General features: G+C 53.7%; 6 protein-coding genes across 6 annotated transcripts; 2 read left to right on the top strand and 4 right to left on the bottom strand.

Moving 5' to 3' along the window:
• Positions 1-40: 40 nt before the first annotated feature.
• BKA78DRAFT_371270 (uncharacterized protein) lies at positions 41-1,192 on the bottom strand (the record flags this gene model as incomplete). Its single annotated transcript, XM_066892703.1, has 3 exons — positions 622-1,192; positions 279-594; positions 41-144 (listed from the first exon to the last, which is right to left on the bottom strand). The coding sequence occupies exons 1-3, from the start codon at positions 829-831 to the stop codon at positions 41-43; spliced, it is 630 nt and encodes a 209-aa protein (XP_066743230.1). The 5' UTR covers positions 832-1,192.
• A 636-nt stretch (positions 1,193-1,828) lies between these two features.
• On the bottom strand, positions 1,829-3,402 carry BKA78DRAFT_296270 (uncharacterized protein; the record flags this gene model as incomplete). Its single annotated transcript, XM_066886597.1, has 5 exons — positions 1,829-1,894; positions 2,035-2,056; positions 2,130-2,854; positions 2,907-3,224; positions 3,274-3,402. 5 exons carry the CDS (start codon positions 3,400-3,402, stop codon positions 1,829-1,831), a joined length of 1,260 nt encoding a protein of 419 aa, XP_066743229.1.
• A 2,052-nt stretch (positions 3,403-5,454) lies between these two features.
• Positions 5,455-6,269, top strand: BKA78DRAFT_353482 (uncharacterized protein; the record flags this gene model as incomplete). The annotated part of the gene is made up of 2 exons (XM_066891565.1): positions 5,455-6,168; positions 6,231-6,269. The coding sequence occupies 2 exons, from the start codon at positions 5,455-5,457 to the stop codon at positions 6,267-6,269; spliced, it is 753 nt and encodes a 250-aa protein (XP_066743228.1).
• Positions 6,270-6,343: 74 nt separating this feature from the next.
• BKA78DRAFT_147637 (uncharacterized protein) lies at positions 6,344-7,285 on the bottom strand. The gene is made up of 3 exons (XM_066882890.1): positions 6,969-7,285; positions 6,512-6,921; positions 6,344-6,449 (listed from the first exon to the last, which is right to left on the bottom strand). Exons 1-2 carry the CDS (start codon positions 7,139-7,141, stop codon positions 6,546-6,548), a joined length of 549 nt encoding a protein of 182 aa, XP_066743227.1. The 5' UTR covers positions 7,142-7,285; the 3' UTR covers positions 6,344-6,449; positions 6,512-6,545.
• A 3,070-nt stretch (positions 7,286-10,355) lies between these two features.
• BKA78DRAFT_371260 (uncharacterized protein) lies at positions 10,356-13,741 on the top strand (the record flags this gene model as incomplete). The annotated part of the gene is made up of 3 exons (XM_066892702.1): positions 10,356-10,571; positions 10,624-10,660; positions 10,710-13,741. The coding sequence occupies 3 exons, from the start codon at positions 10,356-10,358 to the stop codon at positions 13,487-13,489; spliced, it is 3,033 nt and encodes a 1,010-aa protein (XP_066743226.1). The 3' UTR covers positions 13,490-13,741.
• Positions 13,742-15,101: 1,360 nt separating this feature from the next.
• BKA78DRAFT_331857 (uncharacterized protein) lies at positions 15,102-20,934 on the bottom strand (the record flags this gene model as incomplete). Its single annotated transcript, XM_066889920.1, has 3 exons — positions 15,102-15,298; positions 15,350-19,706; positions 19,753-20,934. The coding sequence occupies 3 exons, from the start codon at positions 20,932-20,934 to the stop codon at positions 15,102-15,104; spliced, it is 5,736 nt and encodes a 1,911-aa protein (XP_066743225.1).
• Positions 20,935-21,663: the final 729 nt, after the last annotated feature.

Genomic DNA, 21,663 nt, shown 5'->3' with positions numbered 1-21,663 from the left:
CATTTGCAAGATGTACCCGCGAAATTTCAGGGAAGGCCGGCTAGTTGGGAGCAATGGTACTTGCACCGGCAGCAGCAGCTTCGTTTGCGACTGTCTGTGGCGACTGCTTTTTGAAACCCTCCTCCCAAGTCTGATCACCATGGTCTGTTGACTCGTCAGTAACCTGCGTCTCTCACAAATGTTTTCAAAGTCGAACTGCGCTTACCGGATGCGCAAGGAGGCCTCGGAGCAAAATCATGGCGTCTCGTCCAAAATTCACATCGTTTCCCCCAACACACGTCTCGACTCTTCCTCATCCATGATGACTCCAATCTCGGCATCGGCCGCTGGTAAGGCTTTTTGCGCTTCTTCGCGCTTCTCCAAACCCTGTCGCATCTGATCCGTGCCGTATAACTGAAAGTTGGCCAACAAATGGAATGGCGGGTTTGGAGTCTTGCGAATGTCGCGTGCTAAGCGCATCTCGAAGTCTGATCTGTTCTGAACCAGTGCATGGTTTTCACCTTTGAGTTTTTCAGCCTGGTCTTTGAGCTGTTGGATTTCTGCCTTGTGATCCGCCAACTCGGTCTGAAGGATATCCCTCTCTTTCTTGAGAGCCTGGTTTGCTCGCTAAAGTCCATCGACGATTTTCTCTTGGCCCTCGAGGAGATTTCGTTGTGTCCTCAGACTGTCTTCCAGCGAATCTAGGCTGCTGTGCGCTGCCTTTGCATTGGAGCGCCAATTTTGGTATCCGACATCAGTTCCTTCTTGAGGGTGGCCGGTGAGTGATGAAGGGGAAGAGGGAGAAGAAGATGTGGTTGGACTGTTTTGGTATTCTCCAGGCATTGCAGTCATTTTGCAACTAGGGACTGAAAGCAAAGGGCTGTTCTGATGGCAAAATGAAGCAGTGAGTGCGGAATTGTAGGTGAGTTTGAGCTTGATGAAGAAAATGCCCTTTCGGCAGCAAGGTAAATCTGTGTATACATACCAAAGAATTGGGGGATGTGCCTTGCAAAAGGGGAGCAATGGACAGAGGCCGCTCCGAATTTCCCTCTTTCCGAGAGGCCACGGCTACCTCTGAGACCCTCCCCATCGCAACTCAGAAGCCTATGGCGTGTCTTGTTCATGGAGACGGTGGTGGCGAAAGGTGTTAGAGGGAAGCAGCCGATGGTGGAGGACGGAGCATGGGGAAACGACAAACGGTAAACAGAACGCGGAAATTGGCCAGTGCAGAGCGAGCCGCCCCAGCCCGTCTTCCCGAGTGGGCAAAAGAAAGCAGCTCAGGGAAGCCACGGTCACCACCGGTCTACTGTGCTGCGCCATGTTCAAGACCGGACAAGAACGAGCCACTTGAACACTCCGGGGGTGTCTCTGATGAAGCAACTTTCTGGTGTTGCCACCGTGTCAACACACAAAGATCTGAGACATGATCCCAATCCAGTAAAGTCAGTGTATCGCGCACGTGTGCACGCGCATCCGCTTCTCTCTCTGCCCCAACCGTGTCCAATTCCGTGGCCCGGGGGAAATTGCACAGCCCTGGCGGACTAAAGGGCCCCGCGGTGGAGACCTCGCGGCAAGATCCAAAAAGGCACATTCAAACGCTGCTACGCCGTGGCGTTTGGGTGTGTTCGCTTCATCTGCCAGGGAAGTCTTGGATTCTGGTCATTATGTGTTAATTGAAGCTTAGTTGTGGGATGCAGATGAAAATGCTTTGTATCCTCATGTACTTATCTATCAGTATTGCGTCAAGCGCATCTAGCGTGCCGACGTGCTAATCGTCGACCAACCACCAGACCATGGGAATCTCGTTGCTGGATATCTTTTCGTCTTACTGCTCTATCCCACCAATCTTCTATGAGACAGAACCATCGAGAAAGCGCAGCTCTAGATGCTTTGCCCGCTCATAGCTTCGCACTGACTATTGGAACTGTATAGCATCAGCTATGTTCACTACCACAGAACACGACACCATGCCCCCACCTTCTATGAAACCTGGCTATGACAGACTGAGCACCCTGCATCCTTTACACGCGCCCCCGCATGCTTCCCATCACTTACAACTTCGCCCGAATCAATGGTACTGCAAAGCATTAGCGTTGGTCACTTCCACAGAAAAAGATCACCAACCTTGCATTACCGGACCCATGTCATACCTGAACTCCGGCGGAGCGGGTTCCGCCGCACAGGATTCTGCAGAGCCTTCATCGCCGTTGCTTTGCGGGGCCACAGCGGCAATCCACATGTCCGTGTAAACCTCTTCGTCCGGCGACAGCGGCACCGTGGAGTCAGACAGCGTTTCCTCTGATAAAGGGATCTGAATCTCCAGGGGGTGCCCGCGACGGTGTGACAATGGTGGTGTTGGAACTGTGCTTTGCCCGACCACCTTGTTGATGGTGTGCATCAGCCCTTGGGGCTCAAAGTACGAAAAGGGCGGCGTTGGCGGAAACATTGCAGCGCCTTGTCGACCGTATTTCTGATAATATGGGACTGGAGGCGCCGCCGTAGTAACAGTCTGATGCCCGGTTTCTGCTGCCTTTGCTGGTGCTGGTGCTGGTGCTGATGCCGAGCTGTGCCGGGTGGGTGTGTCGCTACGCTCCAACTCGTCTTTGTCCAGAGGCGGCGCTAGGTCAATACTATTGCGGATGGATCGGTTGATGGCGCGGCTGCACAGTCGAAGGCGGAGAATAGAGTCAAGCGGAAGATGAGGACAGATGTGATTCCATATTGTCCCGGGCAGGTCGTCTAGCACAGCGCGCCGCTGCTTGTCTCTGTCCTGGAGCTTCTTGTCCTGATCTGACAGACTGTCAGATCTTGACGTCAGTGTCGCCTGGGAGCATGGGAGTGATTCTTGGGCGTCTGTGAGACTGGTGCGTGATATCTGAATCTATTGGTGAGCTGCATGTGACAATCCCCGAGACCGGAGGACGAACCTCAGATCCCGGTTGCTGCCTTCTAGCTGAAGCTGGCGGATGTTGTTTTGAGAGTCCGGGCTCCCGCTTCATTCCCCCTGATGAGCTTGATGAATCGCCAGTCTTTTGATGGCATCTTGACTTGAGGCTTGATGCACACTCATCATCCAAACATTCTTCTTCAACGTCCTCCATCGCGTGTTCGCTAGCTTCATCCTCCTCGTCTTCAGAGTGATGGATGTGGGTATTTGTTTCTCCGCCATAGCATTCTTGCGTATTTGGACTGCAGCCAGCTTCCACCCAGCAAGAGCTCTCCACTTGGCGAAAATTTTCTACCCACTGCCAAGCCCGGTCAGCAAGCCCACACAACGAGATTAGAGTCGCATACCTTTGCGTCATCGTTCGGAAAGTCGGATTTGGTGATATATGGAAACTTCAAGAGATTCAGATGTAAACCGTTGAGCAAGGGATGAGTGGGGAACCCCGAAACGGAAGAGCAGGCGTGAGAGAACGACATTTGGAAAACTCGTGGCAGCTAGAGCTTGCTAGCCAATGGAGCAAAAGCAGCGTTGAACGTGGCTGGTAGTACGTATAGCCAGAGGGGTTTCTTTATGTTTCGAATGCTCCCATGGTGTTGTAGTCTGGAGAGATGTGCTGATCTCCGGTTTCTTCTCGTAGACTAACTCTTTTTGGCGACCGCTTGCGATTCCCAGCTCCATAGAAAACCCCCTTCCCAGGAGTACCTCTGTTTCGGGAAGCGCTGGGCTGATATTGAGCCTCATTGCACAATCCAACTGCAATGTCATGTATGTACAGACCACGGCACGACCCGGTCGACTCCATGCCTCAGCTCAACTGCATATCCAACGGAGATGAACCGGAGGAACGACGCTTTTGTTGAACGCGCTCAAGGCATCACTATCTGGATCGAGCTACGGCGGCAGGTCTGGTGGAATCATCGTCACGGCCGTAGGTATATGCAGGATGATTTCCACATGCTCCTTCATCGTCGAGATCAAATGCTGCCTGACCTTGACCGCAGTGTCCCTGATTGCAAGCGCGGATGTCGTCGGACCAAGCTCGGGAGAGCTAAACGTCAGTAGTTGCAGATCATGACGGGCAGGTCCCTGTTCTGTATCTTGATCCTTTCTGGAGCTTGGCTTGAGATGGTATCAAGAGTCGGCATGGTTCTGATCTCTCGCCATGACCGTACGAAAGGCGGAGAATAAGTATTCTGTTGAGTTCAAGGTTCGGAAGCAAAGTTGATGACTGGACAAGCTACTCTGCAGCTTCAGGCTTCCTGCATCAAACCTCTCAAATGTCGCGACTGTCGACTGATGATGACATTGATTCTCAAGCCATGAAGTCGGCACATAGCTAAGAGCTCCTCTAGCCGTGGTTGCATATCCAAGTCACCTAGAGGTCGGAAACTATTGCCATCACACCGATTGCAAGTTGAGTAAGCGGACTATTCCGAGCACAGCCTCATTTTGCTTGAGCAGCCACACCTCAAGTCGTCAAGCCTACGAATCAAGCTCTGGGTCGGTGGTTGATCTAGTGCCGGAGACTGTGGACATGTTGAGCTTGACACAAAGCAGGCAGAGGTTCGAAGATGTCAACTGCCAAGAGAGTTTCGAGATGCAGCCATCTTGGCAAAACAGACGGAGTAATTGGAACACCTTCAGCTTGTTCGCGTCAACAACAAGGTGCATCGCCTAATGCTTGGCCGAGACGCCGGTCAGTGCCCCGCAGTATGAAGAGCCCAGCTTGGAGCAGCCTGATAGACGTGTCCCTCCCAATGGTATCATCGTCCTTGAACACCACCATCGGTGGACGCGGAAGCAGTCGCCGATCCATGAAAGCATCAAGTGTATATCGATGTAGCAACGGTTCAGCATTAGCGCTATTGATACTTCCAATGTGCTCTCAGGGCCAAGTGCCCTTTCCGTATCATTTGTCCAATGGAAAACATCGCTTGACGAAGAGGCCGCGGATTCATAGAAAGTACAGGGCTTTGGACAAATGTTTTGGGCGTCGCAGGTACCGCCTTGTAGCGGACGGGGTCCGGGGCGTCGTGCCGAGGCCAAGTGGACGATCCTGGCAAAACTCCACTCCACGTGAAGAGAGGCTGGCGGAGAGAGACGGGGATGGAAGCTTGATTGGAGGGAATTGAAGAGGAGTTGGGCGGAGGGGTTGAGAGTGTTGGGACCGGTAGAAGACGAGCACAAGGTAGCGACGCTCGGTCCATGCGGAGAGATAAAATACCAGCTGCGATAACACAAGCGAGACTCACGTGACTGCACCATACGCACCGGTCCTTTCGATACCGGTAGTCCGCAACTAAGCCCTTCATTCGCGTGTTTCTGGACTTATCTGGCGCCTTAATGTATCTTCCTTCAGTAACACGTTTAACCCTGACATGTGAAAAACTCTCGTCAGTCCGGTTGAAAAGGTGCAGTGCCCTAGCTATAAACCCGCCACCTTACCCCGGACCCTCGCTCAACTCTCCAGTCCTTTCTCCATCCGGGTCTCTGCTACCATCCCCGGGAATCTGTCCAGTATTCGAAGAATGAGCGGACGCACTCGCAAAGATGGCCCATTCCCTCACGACTTGCGGAACCTTTTGACCACGATATCCACCGTCTTGCCTCAGTCGCTTCCAAAAACAGCTGCATATCTCCTACCTGCGGCATCCATAACAGCGCTTGGACATCCAAACCTACTCGGTCCCCTCTTTACCGACGTGCTCGCCTTTCTCCCGGAACGTTCGTCAAAGAAAATCTCCCTACAGCTGCGTGATGTACTGCTCAAGCAATGGACCCTGATCGGCATTCCTCTTGTTGTCACGGCCGTATCGTCACTTGCTTCGGCCGAGAAGGCCTCAGGGATTGAATTTCCATCTGGCCTCAGCTCCAAGTATTCCAAGGATGACAGTCTCGCCCCGTCAGAAGCCATATCAAACCGAGGAGAAAAGTTCATGCGGAAACTGTATCAGAGCAACCTCGAGCCAATCCTGAGCACATGGGGATCCCACGAGGCCGATTTTACCTGGTTAGAAAAGAGTGTCATTTACGGACTCTTTCTCAGCGATCACGAAGTCTTGAGCGAAGTCGAAACGGAGCTTGTAATCATGTCAAGCATTATGGCGCAGGGGCTGAAGGGACCAACGCTGTGGCATGTGAGAGGATTGCGAAGACTGGGAATCAGCAAGAAAGACGTGGAAGAGGCCATCAAGATTGTGGTCGAGTGCGCGAGGTACTTGGGCCACGGGGATAAGGATTGGGTGAGTTGGGTGGCAGAAGTCGATGGGGAGGTATGAAGCAAGGGTCACTCTCAACCTGGTAGGCGCCCTGGTGCCGCAAAGAATTGATTTTGAAAGACTAGACCGCTTTTTTGACGCCTTAGATACAGCCAACTCTTCGATCTGAGATCTATCGTGCGAAATGCCACCCCTCGAATCCTGTTGCCTACGTACTGCAAAACCTAGACCACCGCTTCCCCAACCAAACAGTCGCAATGATTGGATACGAACAACGATCATGGTCGGTTGCTGTTGCTCGAAATCTTTTAGAAAGTAATCAGCGACTGGGAACTCGACCAAAGTCTAAGCGGACTAGGTCGCTTACCAATCGCGCAAGCTTCCTAGTCAGTTGCCGAATCCTAGGAGTTGCTTGTGGATTCAAAAGCCGCTGGGTCCGAGCTACCATCCCGAGTCAACCACGAAAAGCTGAAGGCAGCAAGTCGATCACGAGTGCCGCTGGGAAGGTAGGTCCAAGCACAAGAAAAAAGGAGCCCGTTGTCAAAGCAAATCGGCACGCATTCCAAAATCGTTTCATATGGCGGTGCCGAACGGTATATCACGATCGCGACGGCTACGAATGGAACGAAACCAGCGACGAAAAAGACAAGAGCCCTTCTTGAAGCAATCAATACCAGCAGACCAACGACTAGGACGACCAACCGAGCAAATTGTTGAGTCCATTCGAAGATCAGGACCACGACGCCCACGAAGCAAACGGTGTAGCTACCGTAGAGTCTTGAAAGTCAGCAAAGGCAAAAATTTCAAATGCTTCCATTACTTACACGTAGCGAGCAACCGGCAACCACTTTGGCTTCGTCCTCTCAAAGGCGATGAGGACAATCGAGACAAAGAAGGAAACGATCAGGAAGGTCACGCCAACACTGAGGAGAAGCGCTCCGAACTTTCCGCCTAGTCGATGCCGCAGTGTCTTCCCCGGCTTTCGTTCCTCATCCATTTTCGCAAAGTGGAATGGTGTGGATTCATCTCATCTTCAAAGCTCAATTCGCTGTTCATATACACTCCCAGACCGAAATAAATCACCTCAGAATCCCGACAGTCTGTCCCAAACGGAGGCTCTTGACAAAGAAAACTTGAACTTCTGGGCGTTTTGCATGAATTTGGTGACGACAGCTTGCTGAGCCAACACCAAGTCACTCTATTCCTGGCGATTTCTCCGTTTCGTTCGTGATGGAACAAGCATCTCCACGCGCTGCACCGCATGAAGATGTAGCTCCGACATCGCCATGTCCAGACAGTCACCTTTACTTTCAAGTTTTCTTCTCGCGAAAGATTTTGCGTCATTTGATGGAAGCGGCTCAACTATCAAACGGAGTCTGTGGCATGCACATCTCGGTGTCTTGGAAAAACATGCAGATGCGAATGCCACATCTGTCCGCAAATATCCTTGCCCGAGTCTTAGAATTCACGTGAAAGACCAGTTGCTGGAGTCTTCTCACCGTTGTCGCCCTTCTCGTGGTAAGTATTGGAGCCGACCCGAGGGCATGGAACCTCAACACCACGCTCTATCCAGTCCTTATTCGCTCACGGCCAAGACTAGTCAGCATGGCCCATGGGCATTTTTTTCCCCAAAAAGTCGGAGTCACCGACAGGCCCCATCTTGGCAACAACACCGGCATCTCCGAGTGGTGTTGCTTCCTGCCAGACCCAAATATATGCATAGCAAGACCATGACATTATTTGCTCACCCATCCAGCTTCCAGAAGCCCAGGGGCTAAGAAGTATTGAACAGCCCAGACTTACCAAAGTACAAGCAACGGTCACAGCACGACCGTCACAGCGCCAAGAACCAATCACTTTGTCCACCTTCAATACCTCTCAAACGTCCGACAGCTTACCAACTACGGTCGCCCACTGGATCCTCCCGCTCTGATAATCGACCACATCTCCCGCTATTCAAACAAGCTTTATCGCTTATAGTGAAGCGAAGCAAGGTGCGGAAGCTACGTCAGGTCGTCCCGCCCCGCTCTTGCGCGCACATCATGGAGATGCGCGCGATTGCGGACCGGCCATCTCCAGATTGGCGGCTGCGATACTCCCTGACCTCGCTGTATCGCGATGAGTCCTGCCGCGGCTCCGCCCAACGGAGGCCGCGATGCATTTGTTCTTACGTATGCAGCGTCCTGGCAGCGACGTGGCTTAATATTTACTACTCCCGCCGACGCACAAGAGGCTGTCAACATGTGCAACTGCTGCACGCGTTTGCTTGATGACAACATATCCTTCTCTTCAAGAGCCGCCACTTCTAGGAAGTGTGCTGGCTAGAGTAAAGCTCTTCAAAGCAAGCCGTCCCACAACATTGCCCCGCCTCCACCTCCGCCCCAATTCATTCACCCGTTACTTGGCACCTCCTTGTGCTCGCCAATATCTACCCCTGTTTCCCGTTCGCTCTGCTCGTGAAAGCGCAGCAGGCTTGTTCCAATTTGCCGCGCGCGCTTTTTAACGTATACCGGCGGGCTCCAACGTGGGTCAGCTAAGACTGGATTGGCAACCATTGACATCTTCTCGACAGCATCAATGGGCAAGCAATAGGTAAGAGCGCTAAGGGTACCAAATGCTCGGAGAAGACGGCTCGATATGACTTGCAGGGACGGCAATCCAATGACTTGGTATGTCGCGAAGTATGCCTCAGGCACACAACCTCATCAGATGAGTCAAAGCCCGACTGGAGTTGCTCTTTCGAGAAGGTTGATCAATCGTCCAACAAAGAAATATCCGTCGTTCTCAACGAGAACCACGTACAACGCGAGGAATCTACACGTTGCAAAGGCATGCCCGTCTGAGAGCAGCACTGACCGGCGCCTTGTGGCGCGCATCCCTACAGCATACCGAACCGAAAGAAGCAATTACCGACTCAACACCTGCGCCTCATTTTGAACGGCGTCCCATAACCACCGCCACACGTCCGGCCACAAACGTCTTGCACGTCGTACGGGAGTGCCAGTGCCATCCCCGATCCGGATCGCAAGGTGTCCGTCCCGACATCAGAGCGCCATGCTGCAGAGAAGCCGAGGCCTCCGCTCCCGTGTCTTTGCGCCCGGCTTGTCATTGTTTCTTTCGCTCGGCTTCTGGCACCTCGCTTTCGTACCCGCCCTGATTCAGATTCGAGCTGAGATTATGGCGGTCCAGCATGTCGGATTGGGCGCACCAATAATTGTTAAGAAAAGAATGGGTGGCTAATTCGCTCGGAAAGGCTAGCAGCAACGACAAAGATTGAATCGTGCCATTGTGACGTTGCCTTTTGTGGCGCGCCATATGTGCGCAGAGGAGCTTTTGAGGTCCGTGTGAAGGTGACGGGGGCTGCAGGCCCTTTCGAGGGTTTGCTTCATCTTGAGCCTATCCAAGACCGTTACTGGCCCGTTGCGAAGCGGAACAGCACTTGAACGCTGCACACAATGGATCGATAGATCTTCAAGCTCTTTAGCCTATCCGCTTGCTACTCGGTCACATCCAAAGCCTCAGCAATGCTTCGAAGAACGAATCATCCGTCCAATGGTTTCGCTCCGCTGAGTAATCCATCTGGCGATGGTGCCTCACTTGCACGAAACAAGCCTTGCGCCACATATTGCCCCTCAGCGGCTCTCGACCAGTGTTTTCTCTTATCCTTTAGTTGTGGCAGGGCTGGCCCGGACAGTTTCCCAATTCATATGGGGGATGCCAGAGTCCACATGCAGGCCATGGACCGCACAAAGGCTCTCCCCGCCAAATCCGTTTCGCAATTCAGAGCTCCCCGCTGGCACATCCCCGGCGTCTTGTTTCGAGAATCCGCAAGCTCGCAAGCTCACTTCCTCAATGGGTTTAGTGTCATGCGTTAACCGCCATCTCTTCCTCGTTTCAAGACGTTGGGGAAGCCTGTTCCTGACCCGGCACAGCGGCAAGAGCCGACTGGCGACTGGGCATGACAGCAAGTGCTCGATCATCTCGAATATGGCTCGTGCTGAAAGGTTCCTGATAATCAAGGAAAAGTAACTTTGCCCAGCGCGATTCGTAGCGCGGCAAGACGAGAGCAGTTCTCTTAGACTGTCACTGACCGCTATTGCTCAACAACCTTCAACGATTGCTGTCACCATCGTCGCTCATGCGCAGGTGGAATTTGCGGTTTCAACGACCCTGCCCGGAGCACCAAGGACTTTGTCCATAAACGTCTCATCATGCCGGGAGGCGTTGTTCCCCCGACTGAGTTGGCGATAGCCTGGCAGACCGACCTGGAAACCTACCCTCGAGGAGAGCGCCGCGGCAATGAAGTCATAATAATCGTCACTGTTTTGCTGTTCCTCACGCTCTGGATTCTCGCCGCCCGCTTGTGGGCTCGAGTCAAAGTCCAACATAATGCAGGCCTGGATGATATTCTCATCGTCATTGCTGCGGTAAGACCATCTTCTTTTTCGAATCGAAGCTTCGTCGCTGACTCCTAGCTAGGTCCCAACATTTGGTCTGGGAGTAGCTATCATCCTTGGTAAGAAACACCGGCGTTGTTTTCAAGAACATTATTGACCTAGTCGCAGGCCACATCTATTATGGCTTCGATAGACATGCCTGGGAACTTGATCTAGAGGAAGGATACCAAACTCGTAAAATCACCTTCGCCATCGCCCTTCTCTACGTTGTTGGAACTGGACTCACCAAAGTTTCCATCTTATCCTTCTACCGTCGCCTGGGTTCTGAGATCTCACCCCGCTACGTGATTGTGGTTCAAGCAGCCATTGTGTTCGTCGTTGCCTACATGATCACTTTCACGGTAGCATTCTGTGTTGGGTGCAGGCCCATCAATGCCTTTTGGAGACAGTTGGACCCCCGTTGGAGAGCAACTAATGAATATAAGTGTTTCGACGAGGCTGCAGACGTACTCGCTGCCAGCGCCGTCAGCTTAGTTCAAGATCTTCTCGCTTGTGGTCTACCGCTTCTCATCATGTGGCAACTGAGCATTCCAAGACGACAGAAGATTGCGCTGAGTGGAGTCTTTAGCCTTGGATCATTGTTAGTATTTTCCCATTCATGGGCCGTTGGATCACCTAACACCTTCAGTCTTTGCGTCGTTGGCGCCATCCGGATATACTACATCTATCGCGTCTACTTCGTCACCTATGACACCACTTGGGCAGCCGGTCACGTCTGGATTTGGACATCGGTTGAAGCTTGTCTCGGTATCGCTTGTGCTTCGGCCCCTGCTCTCCGCCTCTTCTTCCGCCGCGTGTTGGGTGGCGCTTCTATGAACGGGAGCTCTGGATATTCGCATCGTCTCAGCCGATCTTGGGGTATTGCCAGCAGACAAAGCGGCACTGCGTCTCGTTTGGGAAGATGGAGCCATCTGTCTTCAAAGATACGACGAAGCACCTCGGACATGGACTTCATGGATGCATCCAATGCTAGCGGTGGCGACGGACTCAGTCTCAATTCGACAACGACAAGTGAAATCCATCACTCAAACCATCTACACTCCATCAGCGAAATCGACTACTCTTCTCCGAAGAAGACTCCTTTCGCTGAATCAATCCAGGAGATCGACGAGGATGCTCTGCCTGAGAAAAGAGATGAGGAATATCGCATCGGCTCGCTGCAGTGGGTGAACGCTCCACATGTGGTCCCTGGTGAACTCAAGGGGTACCATTATCCAGCGTCAGAACCAACACGCGCTCGCGCCGATGCGCTAGATACGCTGTCGTCCAAGAAGTCTTCGCCGTCACTTCAGAGTATGCGATCAGCTCGCTCGCAACAGAGTAAGGGGTCGGCATCTCCAAAAACACCTGCTCAAGCGCATCTTCGCACATCAAACGACTCGAATGATCGTCCGCATCCTCCGCCTCCTCCCACGTGCACCGCTCGCCATTACAACCAGACGCATCTGCCCCCGATTCGTCCTCCGCCGCCACATACATCAACGTCCGCAACGACATCACCGGCAACCGCGTCGCCAAGGCCAAGCGGAGACCGTCCATATCCTCCACCATCATGCACCGCTCGTCATTATAATCAGACACACCTTCCCCCTATCCGTCCTCCACCGCCTCATCCTTCTTCGTCATCAACGTCCCCGTCAACAACATCACCAAAAACGAGTACAGACCGCCAACCAGCTCCGCCTTCCTGCACTGCTCGCCACTACAATCAAACTCATCTTCCGCCTATCCGCCCCCCACCTCCCCACACCGGTCCCTCGTACACCTCGCCAACAACCACCACTTCGTCGCCAGCGACAGGAACCGGCACCAAATCCAACCTACCACCAATCACGCCCTCGCCGCCCGAACGGGAACTCATGGAAAATGAGCAAACCGCAACCGACACCGACGACGACGTCATAAATCTCTACTCAGGCACCGCCTCTGGATCGCGCTCCCCCTCACCAGCCTCCTCCTTCCCACTCCCACCGACCAAGAGCCCCTCGTTCAGCAACTGGCCGCTCCCCGCGCCCTCGTCTCCCGGCGGCGCCGCGCACTCGAACCGCTCGGGCGATCTGCACACGCTGCCCAGCCAGCAGCGGCTACTGAGTAGCGAGCGGCTTCAGAGCACAGAGCGGCTGCAGGGTAGCAGCAGCGGTGGCACATCTTACACGACGGCGTTTCCGACTGCGGTCTCGCCGTCGACGACGCCATCGTCGCCCAAGTATTCGTTTATCCCGAAAACGACGCCAACGCCGCCGCCGCCGCCAGTCCCCGTCGCCGCTCCACCTCCACCACCACCGCCTCCGTCTCAACCCGCCGCTCCCGCTACAGCTACAGCTCCAGTTCCAGCTACAGCTCCAGCTGCCGCGCCGCCCAAACCCGCCGCCTCCCCCTCCCCCGAACCCACCCGCCCGCGCAGCAACATGCTCATGGACACGGACCTGCTCTTCGCCGAAGCGGCGCAAGCGGCCGAAGCGTCCATCGCGGCGGAAAAGCGGCGCGAGATCGAGCGGTACAACGAGCAGCAGCGCCAACTGGCGGCGCAGCAGCAGCAGCAGCAGCAAGCTCAGCAACTCCGCGTCCACCCCATCCACAACTACTTCCAGTCGGAGAGCTCGACGCAGAGTTCGATTTCGACGCTGAGTCTGAGTCCGACTGAGAGTAGGCAGCAGCGCGACATGTGGGCGCGAAGGGGCGGGTTGCCGGGCGGTACGGAGCTCGGTGCGCAACGTTGGGGCGGGGATGGTGGACGGTGGGGAGGTAACGGGAATGGGAATGGGAGTCGAGAGAACTTGAGGAGGGAAGATATGGGCTTGGGGCAGCGGCAAGGGCAGGGGCAAGGCCAGAGCCTTCGAGATCCGGGTCGGGTGGGTATGGGTCGGAGGGCGGCTGTGAGGCGGTAAACCACTTGACGCGAGGGAAAGACAGATTGGTGCGTGAGCTTTTCCTCCACTTGATTTCCTCCATTGTTTTTTCTTATTGGATTTCCAGATTTCTTTTTAGATTGTCGTTGCGACGTGTTCGGCTTCAGTTTACTCTTAGGTTTGGGTTGTGGTTTGGATTCAGAGTTGAGATATCCTTACGCCTGTACATGGGTTCAATAGCTTGGCTTTTGCGTTCTTGCTCCTACTCCTTCTCCTACTGAATTAGTATTCCTCTCCTTGAGCCGCGGAAAAAAAAAAAGATGGGTAACACGCCGAAAAGGCCGCTCATTCAGTGACAAGCCGAGCGATGTTTTCACCTCTCAGGGCGTTGGGTAATTGACAAGGGGAAAAAGGAAAAGGAGTCGTGACCGGTATTAAAGGTGCTAAGCTGCGCAATTGCTCGTTATCCGTATCGTCTCTATGCCATTCTCACTGCTCCTTCTAGTGGGAAATCTGGATCAGCACTCCTTTCCTCTCCTTCAAGACGGTCAGTACGCGGGAAACAGACTACGTTCATTCTGTGACAAGCCGAGCAATATTCTCAAGTCATTAAGTAACCAAAACGAGAGGAAGTGACGAAAAAAAAAAAAAAAAAAAAAGGGGGGGGGGGGGGGGGGGGGGGGGCCAAGTGCTAGACAGGGTAACAGCGAAATGTCAATTTCCTGGAGATGACAAGATGGATGTCTCGTTTGGCAATTCAGGATTGATCAAGACATCTTGGTAATTATGAAAGTGAACCCTTTGTAAACACAACGAGTGGGAGGGTTAAATCCTGATACGCTAATGTCTGCGTGGAGGCAAGCAAGCAAGTGGCCAAGATGTCCATTGACGTTAATCCTCAAGTCCTAGGACATCGTTGATTGTTGAAGCGCGGACCGCAACGACACCAAAAGACAGAGAGTAGGCGGGCGGACCAACTGACCGACAGCTCCTCACCACCTCCCCACCCGCTACCCACCTAATCCGCCCGCGCCTGAAGACGAGCGAGCCTACAACACGACTATCTCAGGAGCACGTCAGCATTCCAGACGAAACGGCACTCACACATACCTCGCCAACGTCGAAAGAAATACCGCTCCATTGGATTGATCGTAGTAGCAAAACTAACCATACCATGACCGTTCTCCTTTCGAGACGGGGGAAGAGAGAAGGAAAAGAGCCAGAAGAAAAAAGCCCGCATTACCTACTTACTCCCCTAGTCCAGCGTCCAGCAATTCAGCAGCAACGAAGAAAAAAGCCCATGTTGAAAAAGGTTGAAAAGGGTGTTTGGGGGCGAGTGTGGGGACGTGGATGGAGTAGAGAGAACTGTTGTGGAGGGGGAAATTTGTGTGCAACAATGCTTTATTTGAAAACCCTTGCCTGCCTGCTTTCCTGCCTTCCTGACTGGTGAAAACCCCGTCAACCTTCCCGAACCTGCTATCTATATGCGGAAGTACCCGTGAGGCATCATCGTCAATATTTTGCGAGTTTTGTGTTTCTTTTTCGTTGAAGATACTTTTTCTCCCCCTTGTTAGGCAGAGGTGCAAGTTGTTGCTGCCTAATCGTCCATTCTGAGGTCGAACCGTCGAGGCCCAACAGAATTTGTGTAGTCTCACGATAGATGGAAGGCACCTTGGCCTTCCTTGATGGCGACAATCAGCTTCTCCCGAAGCATTTCGAGGCTGCTGTAGTCGGGCATCTTGAGATAGTTGACGCAAGTCATGACCGAAGGCAGGTAGTCGTCGGAAGTGTAAGGGGGCTCGCTGGGCTTGCAGACAACCGTGAACATTGGAGTGAGAGCTTTGAAGCCTTGTAGAGAGTTAGCTTATGAAACGCAAAATCAAGTGGTTGTAGACCTACCTCCAATGGGAAGCTTAGGGCTGCCGGTGACAAATTGCAAGAATTCGCGGCGCTGGGATGGAGTAAACTCGCTCAGGACTTGCAACAGGTTGCGGACACTCTTGCTGTCGAGAGTGTATCCATGATCCGCCTTGACAGAGTCCATGAGTGTCTCCAATGACCAATCCTCCTCATTGCGACCGAAAAGCATGACAAGCTCGTCCGATGTGAAAGCCCTGAGGGCAGAGTAGGGGAAGACTTGAGAGAATCCCGCGCGGAAAGACTCGACTTGCTTCTGAACGCCGCTGCCGAGGGTCATGTCAATCACGCGCTCAACATATTGAGCGACATTGTCGATCGTGACTGAAGTGTCTGCCCCGTTTTCGACGAGCTCAACTGACGGGTAGCCTGGCAATGTGAAGTCCAGACCCAGGTCCTCGACGCGGGCTCCGTCAACTTGGATTTCCTCGACAGCATGTGCCTTTTGTACAGGGCTCATGTGCGGATCTTCATCAATCTTCTTCTTTGCATTGGCAAACTTCTTGAGCATCAGCAGGGCCTTGGCCAGGTCGCTGTCAACCGACCTAACAGCGCCAAGAGATGGTGCCACTGCAGCCTTGTCACCGATGCGGAAGAATGTGGGGTTGAAGGAGACGTCGATGATGCGTGAGTCGAGCATAGAACGGGCAACAAACTTGCCGAGGATTTTGAAGAGCACAATGACTTTCTTGCCGTCCTCTGTTTCAGCGCTTTCGGGACTCATCGGTGCTGGGAAGAGGCCGCCTTTGCCAAAGGCGAATTCGTCCTTGTCATTGGAATCATTCTCCCGCCACAATTTGAGCTTCTTCTTGGAGAACTCTTTGGAAACTGTCGAGTAGAACTCCAACGTTGGGCCGAGTCCCGTGCCAACTTCTTCAAAGTACTCCACTTCGAGGACACTGGGAGACGAGCCATAAAGCTCCATGACCTTGACGGCCGATTCGAGAATCTTGTTTCGAGAGATGCGCACCTTTTGACGCTGGACGCGGCCCAGAGGAGGTCTGTCGTTTCGGTGTCGATCATGGCGCGAGTCGTTGTTCGACTGCGCGTTCTGCCAACGGATCATGGAGCGCGAGTAGCCAAAAGAGGTTGACTGGAGAAATAGATGGCGCGTCTCAAAGGGAAAGAGGAATGGATATAGGCGGGCAAGATCCTCGCTCCAGCTCGGGAGGCAATTGCTGGCAACAATTAGAGGCTCCTCAAGCTGCCGATTCAGCTTGGCAGTGAGCTTGGTGTTGACAAACTGGGAAAGAGGTTCCGCGTTGATCTTGATGGTAGCCTTCTTTTCGGACAAGACGTCGTCCAGATTGGCATTGAGCTCATGCAGAATGCTCAGCAGACGCAAGATGTTCGCTGTCGTGGGATTCTTGTTCAAGGACTGTGGGATGCCGTTGGCATCTTGAGTGGACTCGGGTGGCGGTGTGAGTGCACTCGATTCAGTGGGAGGTGGACCTGCAACCTTCTTGAACTTGATAGTGTGTGTCGGGCTCCAGATGTTGCGCGTGCCCTCGGCGTGCTCTGTCTGGCTCATGTGTACAGCGCGATAAATAGTCGTTTCGTTGGAAATGGGCTGATCATTCACGCAAAACTCAATGTGCCAGTCCTGGGGCGCAGATTGCATCGCCGCAGCATAAGACATCCGTCCAGAAGCAAGACCACCGAGAGCACCACGTGAGTATGCAAGGCTGGCCAATTGTTCTGTCGCAAGCCTTTCAGCAAGGGATCTTTCGGCTTGAGCTGCGCGGGCTGATGACGGCGTCGAACCACCCAAAGGCGTAGCAACTCTCGTGCCATCTTCCCTGTGCGCAGTGACGCGACCTGTGGATGCAACTTCGACGCTCACAGCCGAAGGGTCGGGAAGGTCTTCATCCATTTCCTCGTCAAGGTCATCCACGATGGCGTCCAAGCCCTCGCCATCGCCAAGGTCGTCTTCATCAGACAGCTGAGCTTCGTCAGCGCACTCTAGGGGATCGCGAACTTCATCAAAAGAGGATGGAGCTGGAGGTGGCGGAGGGGGCGGCGCTTGCGTCTGCTCCTGTCTGTTTCGATTTGACCGCCTAGGTGCAGTCGAGGACTGCTTAGCCGGCGTTGAGCTAGACTCCGGATCCGCACTCGAGGAGGCGACAGCTTTTGACCGCGTGTTCTTCTTCGAGGACGATGAAGAGGAGCCACGGTTCGTGCTTTCTGTGGTTCTCGGCATTGGCGGTGTAGACGGAGCGTCCCTTCCTGGGAACCCGTTGCGGCCGGCGAGTGCAGCGGCATAGGCTGCAATGGCACCAGACATACCATCTCGGCTACGGCCAGATGGTCGTGGACGATCCGCGAGAGCAATGCGCGGCCGCAGGTAGTCGTCGAGCGCTTTGAAGGTTGCAATGGCATGGATGGAGACCATTATGTTTCGATACGCGCGAGGAATTCCGGATTCTTCGTCAGCCACCAACTTCAACCTGAGCTGCTTCGCAAGCATGGAAGCGGCAGAGCTCCTATCGCTGTCAAAAGCGTTCTGGTGAACAGTAATGACTTCGAAATGCTCGGCGCGGCTCAAGAGATCTTGCAGCTTGCTGACGAGGATGCTAAACGGCGTGACTGGCGATGCGGTGCTTGCCGTCTTCTGCTTGTTCTGAGTCGTGGTGCCCATGAACGCTTCAAGGAAGGCGCTTCTGGCCTCGAGCTTGGCAAACAAGTTGGAATCAGAAAACAAGTCTAGAAGAACGGAAACGATGCCAGAGGTCAAGAGCTCGTGGCTGGTAATGCTTTCCAGGGCGTCTCCGTCAAAATACTCAGCCAGACGCACGAAGAGATTTTCTTCTGGAATGGCGGATTCACCCGAGTACGCGGCTTTGATGTCGGATGCCAAGCCTTTGATATCCTCGAGAATTCCTTGAGCTTTCTGACGCATCTCGTAGCCTTCATCGTTCTCATGCACCTCCAAGAACTTTTTGGCGCGGATTGTGATGATATCGTCAATGTTTGGCATAGGCGCACGTCCATACGGCCGTCCAGACGAAGAGGATGAATCTGAATCGTCGTCGTCATCGTCGTGGTCGTCACCATCCTCGTCGTCGTCCTCGGAGTGGATATCTTCTTCTTGCAGACCTTCCATTTCCCGGTCAAGATCTTCGTCTCCTTCGTCGCTGCTGACCCTGCTGGAAGATGAAAACGGCTCAGCCTCCACGACAGGCTTGGTCGGCTTTGGCTTTTCCTTGTCATCCACGCTCTTTACTGGTCTGCTACCCAGATTGGAGATTTCCGAAATGACGCCTTCACGATGAAACTGGTACCAGTAAATGGAGCCCAGACGCTTCAGAAGAAGCTCTGCTGCTTGCAAGGCGTACGTGACCAAATTTGGGTGGTCCTTTTCAGACAGAATCGAGGCCAAGAGGGATGCGTACGGAACAGCGCGAAGCGCCTCTTTGAGAGTTTCTTCATCGAGATTGGACAGCATCTTCAACTGCGCCGTAAGGACCTTTTGGCGCACGCTCAAGTTGACTGTGCTGGAATACGCGTCTGTCAGCGTGGGGAGGAGGATGACGGCAAAACGTCTGAGCTCATCCTTGCATTCCTCCAACATCTCGACCCTTTTCAGGTTGGGCGTCTTTCGAGACCTGCGGGACATGGACATGTACTCGTCTCCAGGGTAGCCGGCATCCATGATATCGTCCAGGTACGTGAGACCCTCTCTCTGAACGTCGGGCAGAAGCTCACAAACAACATTCAAGGTTTCGAAAATCTGATCCCGGGGACGGTGGATGAGGGCCTGCATGATCACGACGCTGTCGATTTTGGTCGCAATGTCTTCGGTACCGGTGGGCGGTGACACGCCTGTGAGAAGCTGATAAAGAGTGTCGACGACCTTCATCTTGAAAAGCTCTACGGAACGTCTGGGACTCTCACGTGCGATGATGGCCAGAGCCCGGAGGAGAAGAGTGTGGATGTTGGGTCCGATGAGATTCATAGTCCCAGGGAGCAAGAGCCGCTGAATGGCTTGCAGCAAATCCTCGCTGACCAGTTCCTCAAGTTTATCGCCTTGGTACCGGAAGCTCTCCACGATCCGCGTAACGCAGTAGCATCCTTGCTCGACTACGCGCTGGTCGCTGCTGTTGAGCACCTCGAGAATCTTTGGCATGACGCCTGGGGTAGCCATCTCCTCGGTGATTCTAGGTCCAGCCTTGACCTTTTCAAAGCAGTCTTCGGGAATGTTGCGGCAGCAATTGGCCGCTGTCGTGACTGCTGTGCGCTGGGTCGCCATGGGGAAGAAGTCGAGGTGGTTCAGACATGCTTCCAATCCATCTTCGCGGACAATGGACGCTGGAAATTCTTCAGAGATGGTTTTGAGGGCCTGGTACAAATTAGCTTCAGCGCCGTGTCAATCTAGAGAAACTTACACTCAGGGCGTGCTCGGCCGCATCAATGTAGAAGAACCCCTCGGGCGTGTTGAGAGACTTGAGCTTCTGGCACAAAACGGGGACGGCCCCGCCGTAAACCACGTTGGCCGTGGTAGCAGGAAGATTATCCACCATGTTCGCGATGCACTGGCATGCCAAAGTGATTTGTTCCACGGACTCCTGACCATCGAGAGCGAACTCGTTTGGCTGCATGAGAGTAACGAGCTCTCGAACAAACTGATCAGGCTGGAAGTGACCAGCAAGATCTTCTCCAGGTGTCACAAGTAAAATGTTGTTGAGGGTCCCTAGGGCTTCCACCTGTACCATCGGATTGTCTTTCTGTCTCAAGTTCTCCAAAATGCTGCGCATTTGCGAATGCGAAGACATGCCCGACATCATGCCACTCAGAGCTCGCAAAGTGCTCGACAGTCCAGCAGGGCCACCATGACGGCCGAGGAAGCCTCCAAACGGATCGTCGTCGTCGTCTTCTTCCTCGTCGTAATGAGGAGGGACGCCTTCTCCAGCACTGTCATCGCCTCTGTCTCCGTCATCTTGTCCCTCTTCGTTGTCATCATCGTCCCTCATTGCAACATCCTCATCGGCCTTTGGCTGTTGTTTCTTTGCACGGCGAGTCGACTGGTTGCCGGTCGTGGAGCCTTCTGCACGAGGGTCAGTCGTGGTCCCGGTGTTGGGACAAGAAGAGAATAATGACGACAGACCTTGTGCATCCTTCTTACGATTGCTCTTGCGCCGTGACGAGGATGGCGAAGCAGCAGCAGCGGCCGATGATTTTTCCTCTGAAGGTCCCGATGGTCTACGCTGATTAGTTGGGCCCATGTCATTCGCCACCGATTCGAATTCGTACCCAGCGCCACTTGACATGGCCGGTTCTGCTTTGGCTCTCCTCCGACCAGTTGTAGCAGGTGAGGCTTGAACGGGAGGGTCAGGCGCCTCAACCTTGACCTTCTTTGAGCGTCTCGAAGCTGAAGCTGGGCGAGGGGCGGTCGAGGCAGGTGGAGCTTCCTGTTGCTGGACGGGGCTGGTCTCGCGAGCTTGAGCTTTCCGCTTTCGCGACGAAGGAGGTGCTCGGGCAGGTGTTGCGGAGGGCGGCTGGCTGGGCGGCTGATTGGAAGAACCTGCTGCTGAGAGCCTCGCCGAAGAGCGAGTCACTCTTGGAGACATGAGCAATTGTTTTTGCTGATAGCAGAGTGGTGTAGCCCAGTTGTCGATGGGCGTCGTAGGCGAGTAGGACAAGGAAGGTAGGAGGGTGGGGTTGTTGATTACGGTCGCAGCCAATGTAGGCTGGAAGCGTAATGAAATGGGTTGGAGCTGTACCTGGAAGAGAATGGCGACGAGGTGGATGTAGTGTTCAGCTGTCCAGGTGATGTGGGTGATGTACACTCCCGGTCCATGCCATAAATCTACGACCTGGCGGCCATAGGCGAAGCGAGCGGGGACGTGTTGGAAAGAGGAAGGGGCGTTGGTGCGAGTAGCTCGAAGGAGGTAGCCGTTGCAGTATGCCGCGTGTCAGTTGGATGGAAAGGAGGGATGGAGAAATGGGGACAGAATTGTGTGCGGAGGGAGAGTTGTTGGTTGCGAGTTGGTGATGGATGGGTCGACGTTATGTTCGGCGATTCGTGCCTGCACCGGGGGGTAATGAGGGCGGGATAATGGCTGAATCAGCGGCGTTTTGTAACGATTCATTGCAGACGAGACCGAATTCAGCAGGCTTGAGGTTCAATTTGTTCAATCATACACGTATCATTTGTGCCATCTTGAGCATCGTGGCCGCTGGGAGAAGGTTGAGCTGTCTGTTGAGACCTAACCAAGGAGCATGCACCCATCTTTCAGGACAACCCCTCACTACCGAAATGGTACTGGGAGAGTCACGATGCCTACATGTACCCAGTC

The sequence above is a fragment of the Phyllosticta capitalensis genome (assembly GCF_038381095.1).
Source record: "Phyllosticta capitalensis strain CBS 128856 chromosome Unknown BKA78scaffold_6, whole genome shotgun sequence".
NCBI lineage: Eukaryota > Fungi > Ascomycota > Dothideomycetes > Botryosphaeriales > Phyllostictaceae > Phyllosticta > Phyllosticta capitalensis.
This window is presented reverse-complemented; position numbering and strand designations above follow the sequence as displayed.

Excerpts from the sequence above, each read along its gene's own strand:
- BKA78DRAFT_147637 (XM_066882890.1), bottom strand. The coding sequence starts at position 7,141 with ATGGATGAGGAACGAAAGCCGGGGAAGACACTGCGGCATCGACTAGGC. Across the intron at positions 6,922-6,968 it reads TTGCCGGTTGCTCGCTACGT|ACTCTACGGTAGCTACACCG; the intron begins GTAAGTAATGGA and ends CTGACTTTCAAG.